The sequence below is a fragment of the Oncorhynchus nerka genome, linkage group LG22 (genome assembly GCF_034236695.1).
Source record: "Oncorhynchus nerka isolate Pitt River linkage group LG22, Oner_Uvic_2.0, whole genome shotgun sequence".
NCBI lineage: Eukaryota > Metazoa > Chordata > Actinopteri > Salmoniformes > Salmonidae > Oncorhynchus > Oncorhynchus nerka.
Window position 1 is genome coordinate 86,085,556 of NC_088417.1, and position 20,056 is coordinate 86,105,611.

General features: G+C 44.3%; 1 protein-coding gene across 1 annotated transcript in view; it reads right to left on the reverse strand.

The window, feature by feature from the left end:
• The window catches only part of LOC115117191 (zinc finger SWIM domain-containing protein 6), a 93,691-nt gene that overhangs the window by 36,385 nt on the left and 37,250 nt on the right, over positions 1-20,056 (reverse strand). The window contains exons 2-4 of the mRNA XM_065007522.1: positions 5,291-5,647; positions 3,190-3,338; positions 2,931-3,081 (exon numbers count right to left, since the gene is read on the reverse strand). Coding sequence (XP_064863594.1) covers positions 2,931-3,081; positions 3,190-3,338; positions 5,291-5,647 — 657 coding nt within the window. The remainder of the gene's footprint in view (positions 1-2,930; positions 3,082-3,189; positions 3,339-5,290; positions 5,648-20,056) is intronic.

Genomic DNA, 20,056 nt, shown 5'->3' on the forward strand with positions numbered 1-20,056 from the left:
GGCACATGAAAGACTCAGGCAAAAGATTCTGTGGTCTGATGAGGTGAAAATGTAACTCTTTGGTCTGAAAGCAAAGTGCTATGTCTGGAGAAAACCAGGCACAGCTCATCACACCATCATGCTATGGGGATGCTTTTCAGCGGCAGGGACTGGGAGACTGGTACAGATAGAGGGAACAATGAATGGAGCCAAATACAGGCAAATCCTTGATGAGAACCTGCTTCAGAGTGCAAACAACCTTAGACTGGTGCAAAGATTTACGTTCCAACAGGACAATGACCCAAAGCATGCAGCGAAAGCAATGCTGGAATGTCTTCAGAACTAGAATGTGAAAGTCATTGAGTGGCCCAGCCAAAGCCCCGACTTGAATCCCATTGAAAAATCTGTGGAAAGACTAAGCTTGCTGTTCACCACCACTCCCCATCCAACTTCACCCCTTAGAGTCGATGTCCGCGCCTCCGTGGAAATCTAAATAGTATAATAAAAACATCCCCATTAAAATCCATATGTTTAACTTCTCTAGGGTAGGGGCAGCATTTGGAAATTTGGATGAAAAGCGTGCCCAAATTAAATTGTCTTCTACTCAGGTCCAGAAGATAGGATATGCATATAATTAGTAGATTTGGATAGAAAACACTCTAACGTTTCCAAAACTGTTAAAATAATGTATAACAGAACTTATTTGGCAGGCAAAAACCTGGGAAAATCCATTCAGGAAGTAGGATTTTTTGTTGTTGTTTTCTATTCAGTTTTCTATTCAATGCCATTACAGTATCCATTGACTTAGGACTCAAATTGCAGTTCCTATGCCTTCCACTAGATGTCAGTCTTTAGAAATTGTTTCGGGCTTGTATTCTGAAAAGTGAGGGAGTAAGAGCAGTCTGAATGAGTGGACCCTGCCGTGTCACAGAGCTTTTTCATGCGCACGACCGAGAGAGTGCCTTTCTTGTTTACCTTTTATATTAACTACGTTATTGCCCGGTTGAAATATTATCAATTATTTAGGCTAAAAACAACCCGAGGATTGAATATAAACATCATTTGACATGTTTCTATGAACTTTACGGATACAATTAGGATTATTTGTCTGCCTGTTGTGACTGCGTTTGAGCCTGTGGATTACTGAAGAAAACGTTAACAAAATGGAGGTTTTCGGATATAAAGAGAGACTTTATTGAACAAAAGGAACCTTTATTGGATAAATAAATGTTTTCTGGGTGCAAACATATGAAGATCATCAAAGGTAAGTGATTAATTTTATCTCTATTTATGACTTGTGTAACTCTTCTACTTGACTGGTTACTGTTTGTAAGGATTTGTCTGCTGGGCTATGTTTTCAAATAATTGTAAGGTATGCTTTCGCCGTAAAGCATTTTAAAAAATCTGGCACCGTGGTTGGATTCACAAGAAGTTAATCTTTAAACCAATGTAAAGTAGATGTATATTTTCTGAATTTTTATAATGAGTATTTCTGTATTTGAATTTGGTGCTCTGCAATCTCACTGGATGTTGGCCAGGTGGGACGCTAGCGTCGATTCCTGGGAGTGCATTCTGATGAAGATCATCAAAGGTAAGTGAATATTTATAATGCTATTTATGAATAATGTTGACTACCCAACATGGCGGATATTTCTCTGCCTGGTTTGGGCTCTGAGAGCCGTTCTCAGATTATGCTTTTTCTGTAAAGTTTTTTGAAATCTGACACAGCGGTTACATTAAGGAGAAGTGTATGTAAAGTTCCATGCAACACTAGAATTTTTATTTCTGTGAATTCATGTGGCTCTCTGCACAATCACCGCAGGTTTTAGAACCACTGAACGTAACGTGCCATTGTAAAATGAGATTTTTTGATATAAATATGCACTTTATCGAACAAAACAAAACGTATTGTGTAACATGAAGTCCTATGAGTGTCATCTGATGAAGATCATCAAAGGTTAGTGATTAATTTTATCTCTGTTTGTGCTTTTTGTGACTCCTCTCTTTGGCTGGAAAAATGGCTGGGTTTTTCTGTGAGTTGGTGGTGACCTAATATAATCGTTGGTGGAGCTTTCGCTGTAAATAATTTTTGAAATCAGACACAGTGGCTGGATTAACGAGAATTGTATCTTTAAAATGGTGCCTAATACTTGTATGTTTGAGAAATTAGATTTATGAGATTTCTGTTGATTTGTATTTGGCGCCCTGCAATTTCATTGGCTGTTGGCGAGGGGTTAGACAGCTTAACTGCACCTCAGATTGGAGCCCAAATTAATACTTCACGGAGTTCAAGTAACAGACACATCTCAATATGAACTGTTATTCAATGAGTTTCTATGGGGCAATAGCAGTAGGGCCAAATTCAATGTTTCATCAAATAATTGTATGTATACATCTTTTTTTATACCTAAAGGGGTCCTAAAACTCTAAATCAAATAGCTAAATTATCCCTGGTATGACAATCTTAAAACAATTCCATATGTTAGCTTAGTAGAACCCAGCAAAGCTGATACAGACATACCCAAGATGACTCACCGCTGTAATCGCCGCCAAAGGTGCTTCTACAAAGTATTGACTCAGGGGTGTGTATACTTACTGTATGTAAATGAGATATTTCTGCATTTAATTTTCAAGAAATGCGCACTAATTTCTAAGAACATGTTTTCACTTTGTCATTAGGTAGTGTGTGTAGATGAGTGCAATTTTTGTATTTATTTTTAAAATCACTTGAATTCAGGCTGTAACACAACTAAATGTGGAGTAAGTGAAGGTGTATGAATACATTCTGAAGGCACTGTAGGTCTAACACCACTGACTAACACACAAAATCAAACATTAACCAGGCTCACAACAACACTCATATGTGTGCATGTGTATTCTCTTCAGCACCTAGTTCTTCCAAGTGATGTCGGTCCTTTTGTGTGTGTGTGTGTGTGCGCCTTGCCTCTTACCTAGCTCATCCCACAGCTGTCTGTATTTGTCGGTCATGGTGGTTCCCTGTTGTCTCCACAGTGCCAGACGAGGGTCACCCATAAACTGTTCTGTGATCAGCGTTAACATCCTGGCACCGTTGGAGTCACGCATCTTCAACATCTCTCTCACCTAGAGGAGAGAGGGAGGGAGAGGGGGAGAGAGCGGGAGGGAGAGAGGTCAGCAAAGAGACAAGGGCTGTGTGTGTGTGTGTGTGTGTGTGTGTTTTGTATATGTTACCTTGCTGAACAGCAGGTTGAGTTGTTTCCCAGAGCCGTGGTATCCTCCCTGTGAGAGAAAGAGTTTCACCTGCTCCTGGACCTGCTCCTCATCCAGGTGCCAACAGTTCTCATCATCTACACTGGCCCCTGCCGTGGGATCTGGGGCCCCTACACACATGGACACAAAGAGAGGTTAGTCTCACACACACAGCTCATTATTTAGATTGAATGATTTTCCATGTCTCAGCAAAAGCATTGGGCTCTCTCAGACACAAACAAAAACCAAGCCAGATGAAAATAGGCCTCATATGACACCAGCTTAAGTAAAGTATCATCACACACACACACACACACACACACACACACACACACACACACACACACACACACACACACACACACACACACACACACACACACACACACACACACACACACACACACACACACACACACACACACACACACTTCTCCACATCCTACATTAGTGTTGCTCATATGGACAGGGAGGTGATTTGAAGGCCCCAGGCAGAGGCCAGTCTGAGCCCCACCCCCCTCTTTTAATGTGCCATGAACACAACCAGTCATGTTTTTATCAGATTGTCAAACAATTCACTTCAAAAAGTAGGTTACATTCGCACGTTCATCCAAAACAATTCCAGCATCCAGAACAGTGCAATGTGCAGCCGCCAACTTTAACCAGATTCACAAAAACACTCATATGTGCGCATGTGTATTCTCTTCAGCACCTAGTTCTTCCAAGTGATGTCGGTGTGTGTGTGTGTGTGTGTGGCTGAAACCATCTCACCAGAGAAAGCATCCAAGCTAGCGAAACAGTGCCCCTCTGTCTTACTATATGTAGGTCATGTATCTGATGCTGATGCTGTCTTGCCAAAAAGAGTCCAGACAGCATCAGAAATATGGCCTACACATAAACTATATATTTACATTAACATTTTAGTCATTTAGCAGACAAGCACCTTAAAGTAGTGAGTACATACATTTTCATACTTTGGGGAATTCCCCCGTGGAAATCGAACCCACAACTCTGGTGTTGCAAGCGCCATGCTCTAGGAACTGAGCTACACAGGACTATCAATGTGTGATGTTAGTGGTGTAGAAGTAAGCTCACAGAACGGGATCACAGAGTGCTCAAGGGGGTAGCGCGTCAAAATCGTCTGTCCTTGGCTGCTACACCCACTACCAAACTGCCTCTGGAAACAATGTCAGCGCAAGAACTGTTTGTCAGGAGCTTCATGGAATGAGTTTCCATGGCCGAGCAGCCACACAAGCCTACGATCACCATGCGCAATACAAAGAGTCAGCTTGAGTGGTGTAAAGCTCGCAGCCATTGGATTCTGGAGCAGTGGAAACACGTTCTCTGGAGTGAAGAATCATGCTTAATCATCTGGCAGTCCGACGGACAAATCTGGGTTTGGCAGATGCCAGGAGAACGCTATCTGCCCGAATGCATATTGCCAACTGTAAAGTTTAGTGGAGGAGGAATACTGGTCTGGCATTCTAGACAATTCTGTGCTTCCAACTTTGTGGCAACAGTTTGGGGAAGGCCCGTTCCTGAACTTGATTGGCCTGCACAACCCCATCAAACACCTTTGGGATGATTTGGATCTCGGACTGTGAGCCAGGCCTAATCACCCAACATCAGTGCCCGACCTCACTAATGCTTGTGGCTGAATGGAAGCAAGTCCCTGCAGCAATGTTCTAACATCTAGTGGAAAGCCTTCCCAGAAGAGTGCAAGCTGTTATAGCAGAAACGGGAGGGACCAAATCCATATTAATGCCCATGATTTGGGAATGAGATGTTCAACGAGCAGGTGTCCACATGATCTCTGCCTTGACGATTGCAGTGTTAATCGGCAGCACCTGTCTTTTTCCTAAAGGAATGTGTTAACTTAGGTAATTTTTCTGTTACATTTACATCTTTCTTTTTCTCTTCCCTGCCCTGCTCTGAAAGCACCACATTGCTGCAGCTTCATTTCAATGAAAGTCAAGTTTGCAATCATATCCGGTAGGGATTCACTGGAGCCAGCCAATCATATCAGCCAGGGGGAAATCTATTCCAGAAACACACACATACACACACACACAACCCCACTCACCATGGACCTGGTTGATCTCAGAGTTTGTTGACAGAATCTCATCAGCTAGTTTCTGAGCAGTGGGCAGCACCTCCGTGTGGTGTACTGTTATCAGGTACTGGACAAATTTCTGCAGCTGGTCTCTGTTCATCTGGAACAGTGTCTCTGAGATGGGCAGGTGCAGCTTGACCTGCTCGGGCTTCCGTACGCGGTACAGGGCCAGCGCTACCACGTGCGCGCAGTAGAAGATGTCCTTATTGCCACAGCTGCACGTGACCGCGGTGATCTTGCAGCGGTCGAAGCTGACACTCACGCTGCAGACGAGCTCGGATTCCGACGGCGTGGCCGGTTCTGTTACCGTTCCGCTGAGGTGGAACCCTGAGAAAGAAAAGGAGAACCATTAGACGATCAGTCAGTCAATCAATCAAGTAGTCAATCAAATTGTATTCATGTAGCCTAATAGTTTTACACAGAAGTGCGTAACAAAGTCATGTTCGGAATATTTGAACACCCCAATGGCATTCATGTTGTTGTCATTAACCTGTGGGTGTGTGGCTTAGCATCCTATACGTGCAGAAGACCCACTGTACCAGCTAGCTACTAGTCAGATTATAATGGTAAGGAGGGGGAAGAGAAAGAGCAGTCCCTGAAGCGAAGAGAGGGGAACATCGCTCTAGTCTCTCTCTCTCTCTGGGGAAAAGGTCAAACTGATGATCTCTAGAGTCCCTCGTGTGACGAGTGATGCCCTCCTAATGCAATAGAGCTCAGCCGTCACTCACGCACTCATAATCCCCCCCACCCACACCTATTTTCTATAAACCTGACATTCTCTGGCTAAGAGGTCACTCATTGGGGATACAGCCCGGGATCAAGCCCGGGTCTGTAGTGACACCTCTGGCACTGCACCACTCAGTCACCGAAATAGCTACCCGGCTAACTATTTAGCAGTCTTTTGGCTTGAGGAGAAAGGGGAAGTCCAAACAAAAGGTATCCATTTTATTTGGGGCTTTCTCAAAGTACACACACAGACACCAGGAGGAGAGGTTCTGCTACCCAGTACTGGAAGCTCTGGATCAGGCTCTCCCCACTATGATATGCTAATGTATCACATTGCTACTTTTCCTGACTGTCTACTAAGAATCCTCTGTGAGCCTGATATTGATGGGCTGAAATGGTGTATCTACACAACATGACCAAAAGTATGTGGACACCTGCTCGTCAAACATTATTATGGGCATTAATATGGAGTTGGTCCCCCCTTTGCTGCTATAACAGCCTCCACTCTTCTGGGAAGGCTTTCCACTAGATGTCGGAACATTGCTGCAGGGACTTGCTTCCGTTCAGCCACAAGAGCATTAGTGAGGTCGGGCACTGATGTTGGGCGATTAGGCCTGGCTCGCAGTCAGCGTTCCAATTAATCCCAAAGGTGTTTGATGGGGTTGAGGTCAGGGGTCTGTGTGGGCCAGTCAAGTTCTTCCACACCGATCGCGACAAACCATTCCAGTATGGACCTCGCTTTGTGCACGGGGGCATTGCTTTGTTGAAACAGGAAAGGGCCTTCCCCAAAGTTGGGCCAGAAAGTTGGAAGCACAGAATTGTCTAGAATGTCATTGTTTGATGTAGAGTTGAGATTCCCCTTCACTGGCACTAAGGGGCCTAGCCTGAACCATGAAAAATAGCACCAAATAGCACCATGAAATCCCCCACCAAACTTTACAGTTGGCAATATGCATTCGTGCGGGTAGCGTTCTCCTGGCATCCGCCAATCCCAGATTCGTCCTTCAGACTGCCAGGTGGTGAAGCGTGATTCATCACTCCAGAGAACACGTTTCCACCACTCCAGAGTCCAATGGCGGCGAGCTTCACGCCACTCCAGTCAACACTTGGTATTGCATTTGGTGATCTTAGGCTTGTGTGCAGCTGCTTGGCCACGGAAACCCATTTCATGAAGCTCCCAACGAACTGTTCTTGTGCTGATCTTGCTTTCAGAGACCGTTTGGAACTCGGTAGTGAGTTGTTTTTTTACGCCCTACACGCTTCAGCTGTCCAGTTCTGTGAGCTTGTGTGGCCTACCACTTCGCGGCTGAGCTGTTATTGCTCCTAGACAATTCCACTTCACAATAACAGCACTTACAGTGGATCGGGGCAGCTCTAGCAGGGCAGAAACTTGACGAACTGACTTAATAATGTGTCCCCTTGTTGGAAAGGTGGCATCCTATGACGGTGCCACGTTGATAGTCACTGAGCTCTTCAGTAAGGCTGCCAATGTTTGTCTGTGGAGATTAATGGCTGTGTACTCGATTTTATACACCTGTCAGAAACGGTGTGGATGAAATAGCCAAATCCACTCATTTAAAGCAGCGGTGTCCACATACACTGCACATACAAAATGATAAGACCGAACATCCATAGCTTAGTCTGAAAGCCTCAGATGTCCTAGAGTGTGGGTCAAGGTCAACTTTGCCCTAAATCTTTTAAGGGTTGACGTAAGGCCTGGATCTGGCTAAGCTGATCCTAAAATCAGTGCTAATTAATAAGCAGGGGACAAATAGTCCTTTGGTCTTAGATTGATTTTATAAGAATTCAATAACTGTCACAGGGGAGGTTTGGGAGACAGCATATACACACACACACACACACACACACGTTTCGCAACAGGCTTTTGCTCAATCAGAATACAGGAAACTCAGACATGACTAACAGAAGACGGGGGAGAGAGAAGGTGAGTGACAAAGAGAGCAGCGAGCAAAGAGACAGAGGTAGACGAGAGGAGAGAGAAAGAGGGAGAACCCCCTCCATTTCCTTCCTTAGCAGTCAGCTGACACAACGACACAGGGGATCACCTTTTACACACACACGGCTTGCGTAAGTACATCCCCCGGTTGGCAGTTGCTTGTACTAGTTCGCACACACACTAACACTGAGGGCACTCTCCTGTTTTATATGGCCCAACCCGGGTCATGCATGGCCCACAGCTGAACTACTGACGTCAGAGAAGAGGAATGGAAAGAGAGAGAGGGGGAGGAGGGAGAAAGAGAAGGGAGAGGCAGAGAGAATTCCAAAACAGGGGAGGAGACCGCTGGGCTGGTGGGAAGCTTGGAAAGCCCTCAGCTGAGTGTGTGAAGAGATATTTGGCGACGTGCCAGAGCCCTGAGCTCAGCATTCTGTAATGCACTTCCCCTCTTCTGCTCTGTAGCTTGCATAATACTGCTTAGCGCTGCACGACAATCAGACTTAACCCTTACTTACTTACCAAAGCAACGAGACAACCCTTAACTACCACTACAGAACATAATACTGCCAAGCGCTGAGCGGCTACCAGACGTAACCCTTAACCTCTTAGATGTAATAGCAAAATTGAGATTGCTGCCTAAATAGACATACCCAAAAGTAAATGCTATTCATGTGTAATTGCAAGATTCTGACATGCCAAAACGTGGTATATTTGGAAAGATGATATGGGAGATGATGAGAAAATGATCAGAAGATAGATAGGGGTTGCATAGTTCAGAAAACACAAGATCAAGCACACACAAAACAACTTTGTTTTTTTTATTTTGAAAGAAATCTTTGACTGACAAGTTAAAAGTGAATTATTGAAGCCCAGAGCTGGAAACACATCAGATGGTTTCCACAACATGTGAACAACATCAGAAAATAAAAATGGGATTGATACACCTAACTAACCTCAGCAAAAAAAAAAAACGTCCTCTCACTGTCGACTGTGTATATTTTCAGCAAACTTGCCATATGTAAATATTTGTAAGAACATAACAAGATTCAACAACTGAGACAAACTGAACAAGTTCCACACACATGTGACTAACAGAAATGGAATAATGTGTCCCTGAACAAAGGGGGAGTCAAAACAGTATCTGGTGTGGCCAACAGCTGCATTAAATACTGCAGTGCATCTCCTCCTCGTGGACTGCACCAGATTTGCCAGTTCTTGCTGTGAGATGTTACTCCACTCTTCCACCAAGGCAACTGCAAGTTCCCAGACATTTCTGGGGGGAATGTCCCTAGCCCTCACCCTCCGATCCAACAGGTCCCAGACGTGCTCAATGGGATTGAGATCCGGGCTCTTCGCTGGCCATGGCAGAACACTGACATTCCTGTCTTGCAAGAAATCACGCACACAACGAGCAGTATGGCTGGTGTCATTGTCATGCTGAAGAGTCATGTCAGGATGAGCCTGCAAGAAGGGTACCACGAGGGAGGAGGATGTCTTCCCTGTAACGCACAGTGTTGAGATTGCCTGCAATGACAACAAGCTCAGTACGACGATGCTGTGACACACCGCCTCAGACCATGACGGACCCTCCACCTCCAAATCGATCCAGAGTACAGGCCTCGGTGTAACGCTCATTCCATCGACGATAAGCACGAATCCGACCATCACCCCTGGTGAGACAAAACCGCGACTCATCAGTGAAGAGCACTTGTTGCCAGTCCTGTCTGGTCCTGCGACGGTGGGTTTGTGCCCATAGGCGACGTTGTTGCCGGTGATGTCTGGTGAGGACCTGCCTTACAACAGCCCTACAAGCCCTCAGTCCCGCCTCTCTCAGCCTATTGCGGACAGTCTGAGCACTGATGGAGGGATTGTGTATTCCTGGTGTAAATGGGGCAGTTGTTGTTGCCTTCCTGTACCTGTCCCGCAGGTGTGATGTTCGGATGTCCTGATCCTGTGCAGTTGTTATTATACGTGGTCTGCCACTGCGAGGACAATCAGCTGTCCGTCCTGTCTCCTTGTAGCGCTGTCTTAGGCGTCTCACAGTGCGGATATTGCAATTCATTGCCCTTGCTACATCTGCAGTCCTCATGCCTCCGTGCAGCATGACCAAGGCAAGTTCACACAGATAAGCAGGGACTCTGGGCATCTTTCTTTGGTGTTTTTCAGAGTCAGTAGAAAGGCCTCTTTAGTGTCCTAAGTTTTCATAACTATGACCTTAATTGCCTACCGTCTGTAAGCTGTTAGTGTCTTAACGACCGTTCCACAGGTGCATGTTCATAAATTGTTTATGGTTCAATGAACAAGCATGGGAAACAGTGTTCAAACCCTTTACAATGAAGATCTGTGAAGTTATTTGTATTTTTACAAATTCTCTTTCAAAGACAGGGTCCTGAAAAATGGACATCTCTTTTTTTTGCTGAGTTTAGAAATGGGCAGATGTTTTAGTAAATGGTGTCAAGTGTGGTCTCGGGATGTTTCCAAGTGTCCCTAAACCTCTCCAAAGTGGCATAATGTCTGTAAATTAGATATATCCAGTGCTATTACAGTTGAAGTCGGAAGTTTACATACACTTAGGTTGGAGTCATTAAAACTTGTTTTTCGACCACTCCACAAATTTCTTGTTAATAAACTATAGTTTTGGCAAGTCGGTTAGGACATTTCACTTATAATTCACCGAATCACAATTCCAGTGGGTCAGAAGTTTACATGCACTAAGTTGACTGTGCCTTTAAACAGCTTGGAAAATTCCAGAAAATGACGTCATGGCTTTAGAAGCTTCTGATAAGCTAATTGACATAATTTGAGTCAATTAGAAGTGTGCCTGTGGATGTATATCAAAGCCTACCTTTAAACTCAGTGCCTCTTTGCTTGACGTCATAGGAAAATCAAATCAAAATCAGCCAACACCCCAGAAAGAAAATTGTAGACCTCCACAAGTCTGGTTCATCCCTGGGAGCAATTTCAAAACACCTGAAGGTACCACGTTCATCTGTACAAACAATAGTACGCAAGTATAAACACCATGGGACCATGCAGCCGTTCAGGAAGGAGACACCTTCTGTCTCCTAGAGATGAATGTACTTTGGTGCGAAAAGTGGAAATCAATCTCAGAACAACAGCAAAGGACCTTGTGAAGATGCTGGAGGAAACGGGTACAAAAGTATCTATATCCACAGTAAAACGAGTCCTATATTGACGGTTTGCAACTGCACATGGGGACAAAGATCATATTTTTTGGAGAAATGTCCTCTGGTCTGATGAAACAAAAATAGAACTGTTTGGCCATAATGACCATAATTATGTTTGGGGGAAAAGGGGGAGGCTTGCAAGCCGAAGAACACCATCCCAACTGTGAAGCACAGGGTGGCAGCATCATGTTGTGTTTTTTTTTTTGCTGCAGGAGCTACTGGTGAACTTCACAAAATAGATGGCATCATGAGGCAGGAAAATTATGTGGATATATTGAAGCAACATCTCAAGACATCAAAGCTTGGTAGCAAATGGGTCTTCCAAATGGACAATGACCCCAAGCATACTTCCAAATTTGTGGCAACATGGCTTAAGGACATCAAAGTCAAGGTATTGGAGTGGCCATCACAAAGCCCTGACCTCAATCCCATAGAAAATATGTGAGCAGGACTGAAAAAGCATGTGCGAGAAAGGAGGTCTACAAACCTGACTCAGTTACACCAGCTCTGTCAGGAGGAATGGGCCAAAATTCACCCAACTTATTGTTGGAAGCTTATGTAAGGCTACCCGAAACGTTTGACCCAAGTTAAACAATGTACCAAATACTAATTGAGTGTATGTAAACTTCTGACCCACAGGGATTGTGATGAAAGAAATAAAAGCTGAAATAAAATCACTATTATTCTGACATTTCACATTCTTAAAATAAAGTGGTGATCTTAACTGACCTAAGAGGGAATTTTTACTAGGATTCAGGGATTGTGAAAAACTGAGTTTAAATGTATTTGGCTAAGGTGTATGTAAACTTCAGACTTCAACTGTACATTTCCCCCTTCTGACGACTAGGTGGCGAATCGCATCTCTGCATGTCTGGCAGACATATCAGTGTGGATGACGGATCATCACCTCAAGCTGAACCTCGGCAAGACGGAGCTGCTCTTCCTCCCGGGGAAGGACTGCCCGTTCCATGATCTCGCCATCACGGTTGACAACTCCATTGTGTCCTCGTCCCAGAGCGCTAAGAACCTTGGCGTGATCCTGGACAACACCCTGTCGTTCTCAAATAACATCAAGGCGGTGGCCCGTTCCTGTAGGTTCATACTCTACAACATCCGCAGAGTACGACCCTGCCTCACACAGGAAGCGGCGCAGGTCCTAATCCAGGCACTTGTCATCTCCCGTCTGGATTACTGCAACTCGCTGTAACTGTTGACTGTTGGCTGGGCTCCCTGCCTGTGCCATTAAACCCCTACAACTCATCCAGAACGCCGCAGCCCGTCTGGTGTTCAACCTTCCCAAGTTCTCTCACGTCACCCCGCTCCTCCGCTCTCTCCACTGGCTTCCAGTTGAAGCTCGCATCCGCTACAAGACCATGGTGCTTGCCTACGGAGCTGTGAGGGGAACGGCACCTCAGTACCTCCAGGCTCTGATCAGGCCCTACACCCAAACAAGGGCACTGCGTTCATCCACCTCTGGCCTGCTCGCCTCCCTACCACTGAGGAAGTACAGTTCCCGCTCAGCCCAGTCAAAACTGTTCGCTGCTATGGCCCCCCAATGGTGGAACAAACTCCCTCACGACGCCAGGACAGCGGAGTCAATCACCACCTTCCGGAGACACCTGAACCCCCACCTCTTTAAGGAATACCTAGGATAGGATAAAGTAATCCTTCTCCCCCTCCCCCCTTAAAAGACCTAGATGCACTATTGTAAAGTGGCTGTTCCACTGGATGTCATAAGGTGAAAGCACCAATTTGTAAGTCGCTCTGGATAAGAGCGTCTGCTAAATGACTTAAATGTTAAATGTTAATATCTGCAATCCCTAAATGCTATTTGTTCATTATAAAAACACAATTTCTACATATCAAACACACTCAAACATTGTGGTGGTGTTATGGGGTATCCAGTGTACATTCAAGTGTCCTTTCAAACTCTCTAATGTGTCTGAATGTGGTAATTACACTGGATATGCCTAAAAGTTATTGTTCACTATAAAAACTAACGTTTCAACAACACCAACCTCTCTCAAACATTGTGGTGGTGTTGGGGGACACAGGGGAACACCAACCTCTGTCAAAATGTGTGGTGGTGTTGGGGGACATACAGGGGATATCCAACCTCTGTCAAACATTGTGGTGGTGTTGGGGGACATACAGGGGATATCCAACCTCTGTCAAACATTGTGGTGGTGTTGGGGGACATACAGGGGATATCCAACCTCTGTCAAACATTGTGGTGGTGTTGGGGGACATACAGGGGAACACCAACCTCTCTCAAACATTGTGGTGGTGTTGGGGGACACAGGGGAACACCAACCTCTGTCAAACATTGTGGTGGTGTTGGGGGACATACAGGGGAACACCAACCTCTGTCAAACATTGTGGTGGTGTTGGGGGACATACAGGGGAACACCAACCTCTCTCAAACATTGTGGTGGTGTTGGGGGACATACAGGGGAACACCAACCTCTCTCAAACATTGTGGTGGTGTTGGGGGACATACAGGGGAACACCAACCTCTCTCAAACATTGTGGTGGTGTTGGGGGACATACAGGGGAACACCAACCTCTCTCTAACATTGTGGTGGTGTTGGGGGACATACAGGGGAACACCAACCTCTCTCTAACATTGTGGTGGTGTTGGGGGACATACAGGGGAACACCAACCTCTCTCTAACATTGTGGTGGTGTTGGGGGACATACAGGGGATATCCAAGTGTTTTCAGCAGATTTTTCATGTGCAAAGATAAGGTCTCTTGGTGGACATTCAATGTTGCCATTAAGTGATACATCATCAGATAATACGAAATAGTCTAGATTAATTAGGGCCGATTTCAAGTTTTCATAACAATCGGAAATCTGTATTTTTGGATGCCAATTTTGCCAAATTCTTTTTTCACCTTTATTTAACTAGGCAAGTCAGTTAAGAACACATTCTTATTTTCAATGATGGCCTAGGAACAGTGGGTTAACTGCCTTGTTCAGGGGCAGAACGACATATTTTTATCTTGTCAGCTCGGGAATTCAATCTTGCAACCTTACGGTTAACGAATTGCAAAAATCGCTGAAGTTGGAGACTTTATCTCCCTCACCAACTTTAAACATCTGCTATCTGAGCAGCTAACCGATCGCTGCAGCTGTACATAGTCCATCGGTAAATAGCCCACCCAATTTACCTACCTCATCCCCATACTGTTTTTATTTATTTACTTTTCTGCTCTTTTGCACACCAGTATCTCTACCTGTACATGACCATCTGATCATTTATCACTACAGTGTTAATCTGCTAAATTGTAATTATTCGCCTACCTCCTCATGCCTTTTGCACACAATGTATATAGACTCTTTTATTTTATTTTTTTCTACTGTGTTATTGACTTGTTTATTGTTTACTCCATGTGTAACTCTGTGTTGCTGTCTGTTCACACTGCTATGCTTTATCTTTGCCTACCTGGTTAAATAAAAATAAATTTAAAAAACTAGTCCAACGCTCTAACCACCTGCCTCATGAAGAGCCTGCCTGCTACGCAAATGCAGTAAGAAGCCAAGGTAAGCTGCTAGCTAGCATTAAACTTATCTTATAAAAAACAATCAATCAATCATAATCACTAGTTATAACTACACATGGTTGACGATATTACTAGTTTATCTAGCGTGTCCTGCGTTGCATATAATCGATGCGGTGCGCATTTGCAAAAAAGGACTGTCGTTGCTCCAACGTGTACCTAACCATAAACATCAATACACAGAAGTATATATTTTTAAACCTGCATATTTAGCTAAAAGAAATCCAGGTTAGCAGGCAATATTAACCAGATGAAATTGTGTCACTTCTCTTGCGTTCATTGCACACAGAGTCAGGGTACAGTGGGGAGAACAAGTATTTGATACACTGCCGATTTTGCAGGTTTTCCTACTTACAAAGCATGTAGAGGTCTGTCATTTTTATCATAGGTACACTTCAACTGGGATAGATGGAATTTAAAACAAAAATTCAGAAAATCACATTGTATGATTTTTGAATAATTAATTTGCATTTTATTGCATGACATAATTATTTGATCACCTACCAACCAGTAAGAATTCTGTCTCTCACAGACCTGTTAGTTTTTCTTTAAGAAGCCCTCCTGTTCTCCACTCATTACCTGTATTAACTGCACCTGTTTGAACTCATTACCTGTATAAAAGACACCTGTCCACACACACAAACAGACTCCAACCTCTCCACAATGGCCAAGACTAAGACTGTGTAAGGACATCAGGGATAAAATTGTAGACCTGCACAAGGCTGGGATGGGCTACAGGACAATAGGCAAGCAGCTTGGTGAGAAGGCAACAACTGTTGGCGCAATTATTAGAAAATAGAAGAAGTTCAAGATGAAGGTCAATCACCCTCGGTCTGGGGCTCCATACAAGATCTCACCTCGTGGGGCATCAATGATCATGAGGAAGGTGAGGAGTCAGCCCAGAACTACACGGCAGGACCTGGTCAATGACCTGAAGAGAGCTGGGACCACAGTCTCAAAGAAAACCATTCGTAACACACTACGCCGTCATGGATTAAAATACTGCGGCGCACGCAAGGTCCCCCTGCTCAAGCCAGCGCATGTCCAGGCCCATCTGAAGTTTGCCAATGACCATCTGGATGATCCAGAGGAGGAATGGGAGAAGGACATGTGGTCTGACGAGACAAAAATAGAGCTTTTTGGTCTAAACTCCACTCGCCGTGTTTGGAGGAAGAAGAAGGATGAGTACAACCCCAAGAATACCATCCCATCCCAACCGTGAAGCATGGAGGTGGAAACATCATTCTTTGGGGATACTTTTCTGCAAAGGGGACAGGACGACTGCACCGTATTGAGGGGAGGCTGGATGGGGCCATGTATCGCGAGATCTTGGCCAACAACCTCCTTCCCTCAGTAAGAGCATTGAAGATGGGTCGTGGCTGGGTCTTCCAGCATGACAACAACCTGAAACACACAGCCAGGGCAACTAAGGAGTGGCTCTGTAAGAAGCATCTCAAGGTCCTGGAGTGGCCTAGCCAGTCTCCAGACCTGAACCCAACAGAAAATCTTTGAAGGGAGCTGAAAGCCTGTATTGCCCAGCGACAGCCCCAAAACCTGAAGGATCTGGATGGAGGATTGGGCCAAAATCCCTGCTGCAGTGTGTGCAAACCTGGTCAAGAACTACAGGAAACGTATGATCTCTGTATTTGCAAACAAAAGTTTCTGTACCAAATATTAAGTTCTGCTTTTCTGATGTATCAAATACTTATGTCATGCAATAAAATACAAATTAATCACTTAAAAATCATACAATGTGATTTTCTGGATTTTTGTTTTAGATTCCGTCTCTCACAGTTGAAGTGTACCTATAATAAAAATTACAGACCTCTACATGCTTTGTAAGTAGGAAAACCTGCAAAATCGGCAGTGTATCAAATATTTGTTCTCCCCACTGTATATGCAACAATTTGGGTCGCCTGGCTCTTTGCGAACTAATGTCCCAGAATTTTACGTAATTATGACATAACATTGAAGGTTGTGCAATATAACAGGAATATTTAGACTTCACCCTTAGATAAAATACGGAACGGTTCCGTATTTCACTGAAAGAATAAACGTTTTGTTTTCGAGATGATAGTTTCCAGATTCGACCATATTAATGACCTAAGGCTCGTATTTCTGTGTGTTATTAAGTTATAATTAAGTCTATGATTTGATAGAGCAGTCTGACTGAGCGATGATAGGCACCAGCAGGCTCATAAGCATTCATTCAAACAGCACTTTCGTGCATTTTGCCAGCAGCTCGTCGTTGTACTTCAAGCATTGCGCTGTTTATGACTTCAACCCTATCAACTCCCGAGATGAGGCTGGTGTAACCGATGTGAAATGGCGAGCTAGTTAGCGGGGTGCGCACTAATAGCGTTTCAAACATCACTCGTTCTGAGACTTGGAATAGTTGTTCCCCTTGCTCTGCATGGGTAACGTTGCTTCGAGAGTGGCTGTTGTCGATGTGTTCCTGGTTCGAGCCCAGGTAGGAGCGAGAAGAGGGATGGAAGCTATACTGTTACACTGGTAATACTAAAGTGCCTATAAGAACATCCAAGGTATATGAAATACAAATCGTAGAGAGAAATAGTCCTATAATTCCTATAATAACTACAACCTAAAACATCTTACCTGAGAATATTGAAGACTCATGTTAAAAGGAACCACCAGCTTTCATATGTTCTCATGTTCTGAGCAAGGAATTTAAAACGTTAGCTTTCTTACATGGCACATATTGTACATTTACTTTCTTCTCCAACACTTTGTTTTTGCATTATTTAAACCAAATTGAACATGTTTCATTATTTATTTGAGGCTAAATTGATTTTATTGATGTATTATATTATTGAGTTAAAATAAGTGTTCATTCAGTATTGTTGCAATTGTCATTATTACAAATAAAATAAAAAAAATAGTCTGATTAATCGGTATCGGTCTTTTTTGGTCCTCCAATAATCGGTATCGGTCTTTTTTGGTCCTCCAATAATCGGTATCGGTCTTTTTTGGTCCTCCAATAATCGGTATCGGTCTTTTTTGGTCCTCCAATAATCGGTATCGGTCTTTTTTGGTCCTCCAATAATCGGTATCGGTCTTTTTTGGTCCTCCAATAATCGGTATCGGTCTTTTTTGGTCCTCCAATAATCGGTATCGGCGTTGAAAAATCATAAATCGGTCGACCTCTAGTTCCTACCAACCTAAGGATTAATTTTATATACCAAAGATTTTAAAGCACAGATCAATAGCCAAGATGCTCAGCTTTCCGCACACACCCTGCTTTTGCAGATAGGTACTACCGTTCTCATACCAAACTGAATTGAAAAAAAATCTAATCAAATAGGGTCCCCAAATATGGGGATTTTCATTTTTATTTACTTACCAAAGCAACCAGACAACCCTTAAGAAAAGATCTTAGTAGCTAGCTAACTTTTTAGTTTGGATCCAGCGACGCAGTTGGCATCAGTTGCTGGGACTGCTAGTCTCTATCCAGTGATCCTGCCGACCAAGGACAGGTCTGAGGAACTATTTGGCGTTGCGGCTAGCCTAGCTGCATATCAAGCTAGCAGGGCTTTAACGCAGCCCGCGACACAGTTAGCCTTTGTGGCTGGGACCGCGGATTGTCCCAGGTTTGTGGCTGTCTAGATCCCTGCTGTTTGTTGTTTTCAATCTTCCCTGTGACCTGCCCTGTCTGGAACTGTGAGGAGTAACAGCAAAACATACGTTGCTAGCTACAATGACAAAGACCAAACCCGGCGGGAGTACCGTTGAGGACAGTGGTGTGTGAAGGGTCTTTTAAAAGAACAAAAGAGTTCTACAAGCAGGTGTTACAACAACAAGAAAATAGCTTCAAGTGTTTTGTCCAAATACTGGTAGATTCAACTAATAAAATAATGGACGACCTGACCAAAGAGGTCCAGGACCTGGAGAACAGTATGCCGTTCTCCCAGGGTCAGCTCTATGAGTTGAAACAGGAGGTCCAGGACCTGGAGAACAGTATGCCGTTCTCCCAGGGTCAGCTCTATGAGTTGAAACAGGAGGTCCAGGACCTGGAGAACAGTATGCCGTTCTCCCAGGGTCAGCTCGATGAGTTGAAACAGGAGGTCCAGGACCTGGAGAACAGTATGCCGTTCTCCCAGGGTCAGCTCTATGAGTTGAAACAGGAGGTCCAGGACCTGGAGAACAGTATGCCGTTCTCCCAGGGTCAGCTCGATGAGTTGAAACAGGAGGTCCAGGACCTGGAGAACAGTATGCGGTTCTCCCAGGGTCAGCTCTATGAGTTGAAACAGGAGGTCCAGGACCTGGAGAACAGTATGCCGTTCTCCCAGGGTCAGCTCTATGAGTTGAAACAGGAGGTCCAGGACCTGGAGAACAGTATGCCGTTCTCCCAGGGTCAGCTCGATGAGTTGAAACAGGAGAACGGCAAAAGGACAACAATCTGTGCGTCATTGAGAGAGGACATCAGTTCTGTGTGTGAATCCATGAAGTCTGATTTATCATTGTTATCTCAAGGGACAATCAAGGTGGAACAACATGGTTGTGAACGGAATTGCAGAATCTCAACGTGAGACCTGGACGGAGTCTGAGGACAAAGTGGGGGAAATTGAAGATGGACCACAGGGTGATTGAGGAGTATCCTGAAGCTGTGTGCCAGAAGAGGAAAGAACTGATCCCAGTCATGAAAGCTGCCAGAGCGCGTGGGGACATTACTTACATCCGCTATAACAGGCTCATTGTCCACCCTCCCTCCCAGAAGCCTGGAAGGGATGAGAGAGCCAAGCCTATGGGTTTGTAGCTTCTTCCCCACAGCATACACATACACACACACACACACCAATTGATTAATGGACTGCTGAATGTATATTTTTTTATCTTGCTTGGTTTGCTCTTTTCAGTATTATGTCCATCTTTGGTAAGCTACCCAGGAAAGGGCTGAAAACAGCCCATATTAATATATGTAGCCTTAGAAATAAGGTTCATGAAATCAATAACTTGCTACTGCATTTGATGATACAGCAGTAGCAATACAAGGATATTACATCCATAAAAGAGAGAGAAATGCATATGGGGAGGTGTTGCTGCGCACGTGCGTGTGTGTGTATATATTCAGAACCTTATCCCTGTAATGCTTAGAGAAGATCTTATGTCGAGTGTTATTGAAGTGTTGTGGTTGTAGATTCACTTGGCACATCTAAAGCCTTTTCTTTTGGGGTGTTGCTATAGGCCACCAAGTGCTAACAGTCAGTATCAAAATAATATGTGTGAAATACTTGATAGTGTATGTGATGTAAACAGAGGTCTACTTTCTTGGGGACCTGAATAT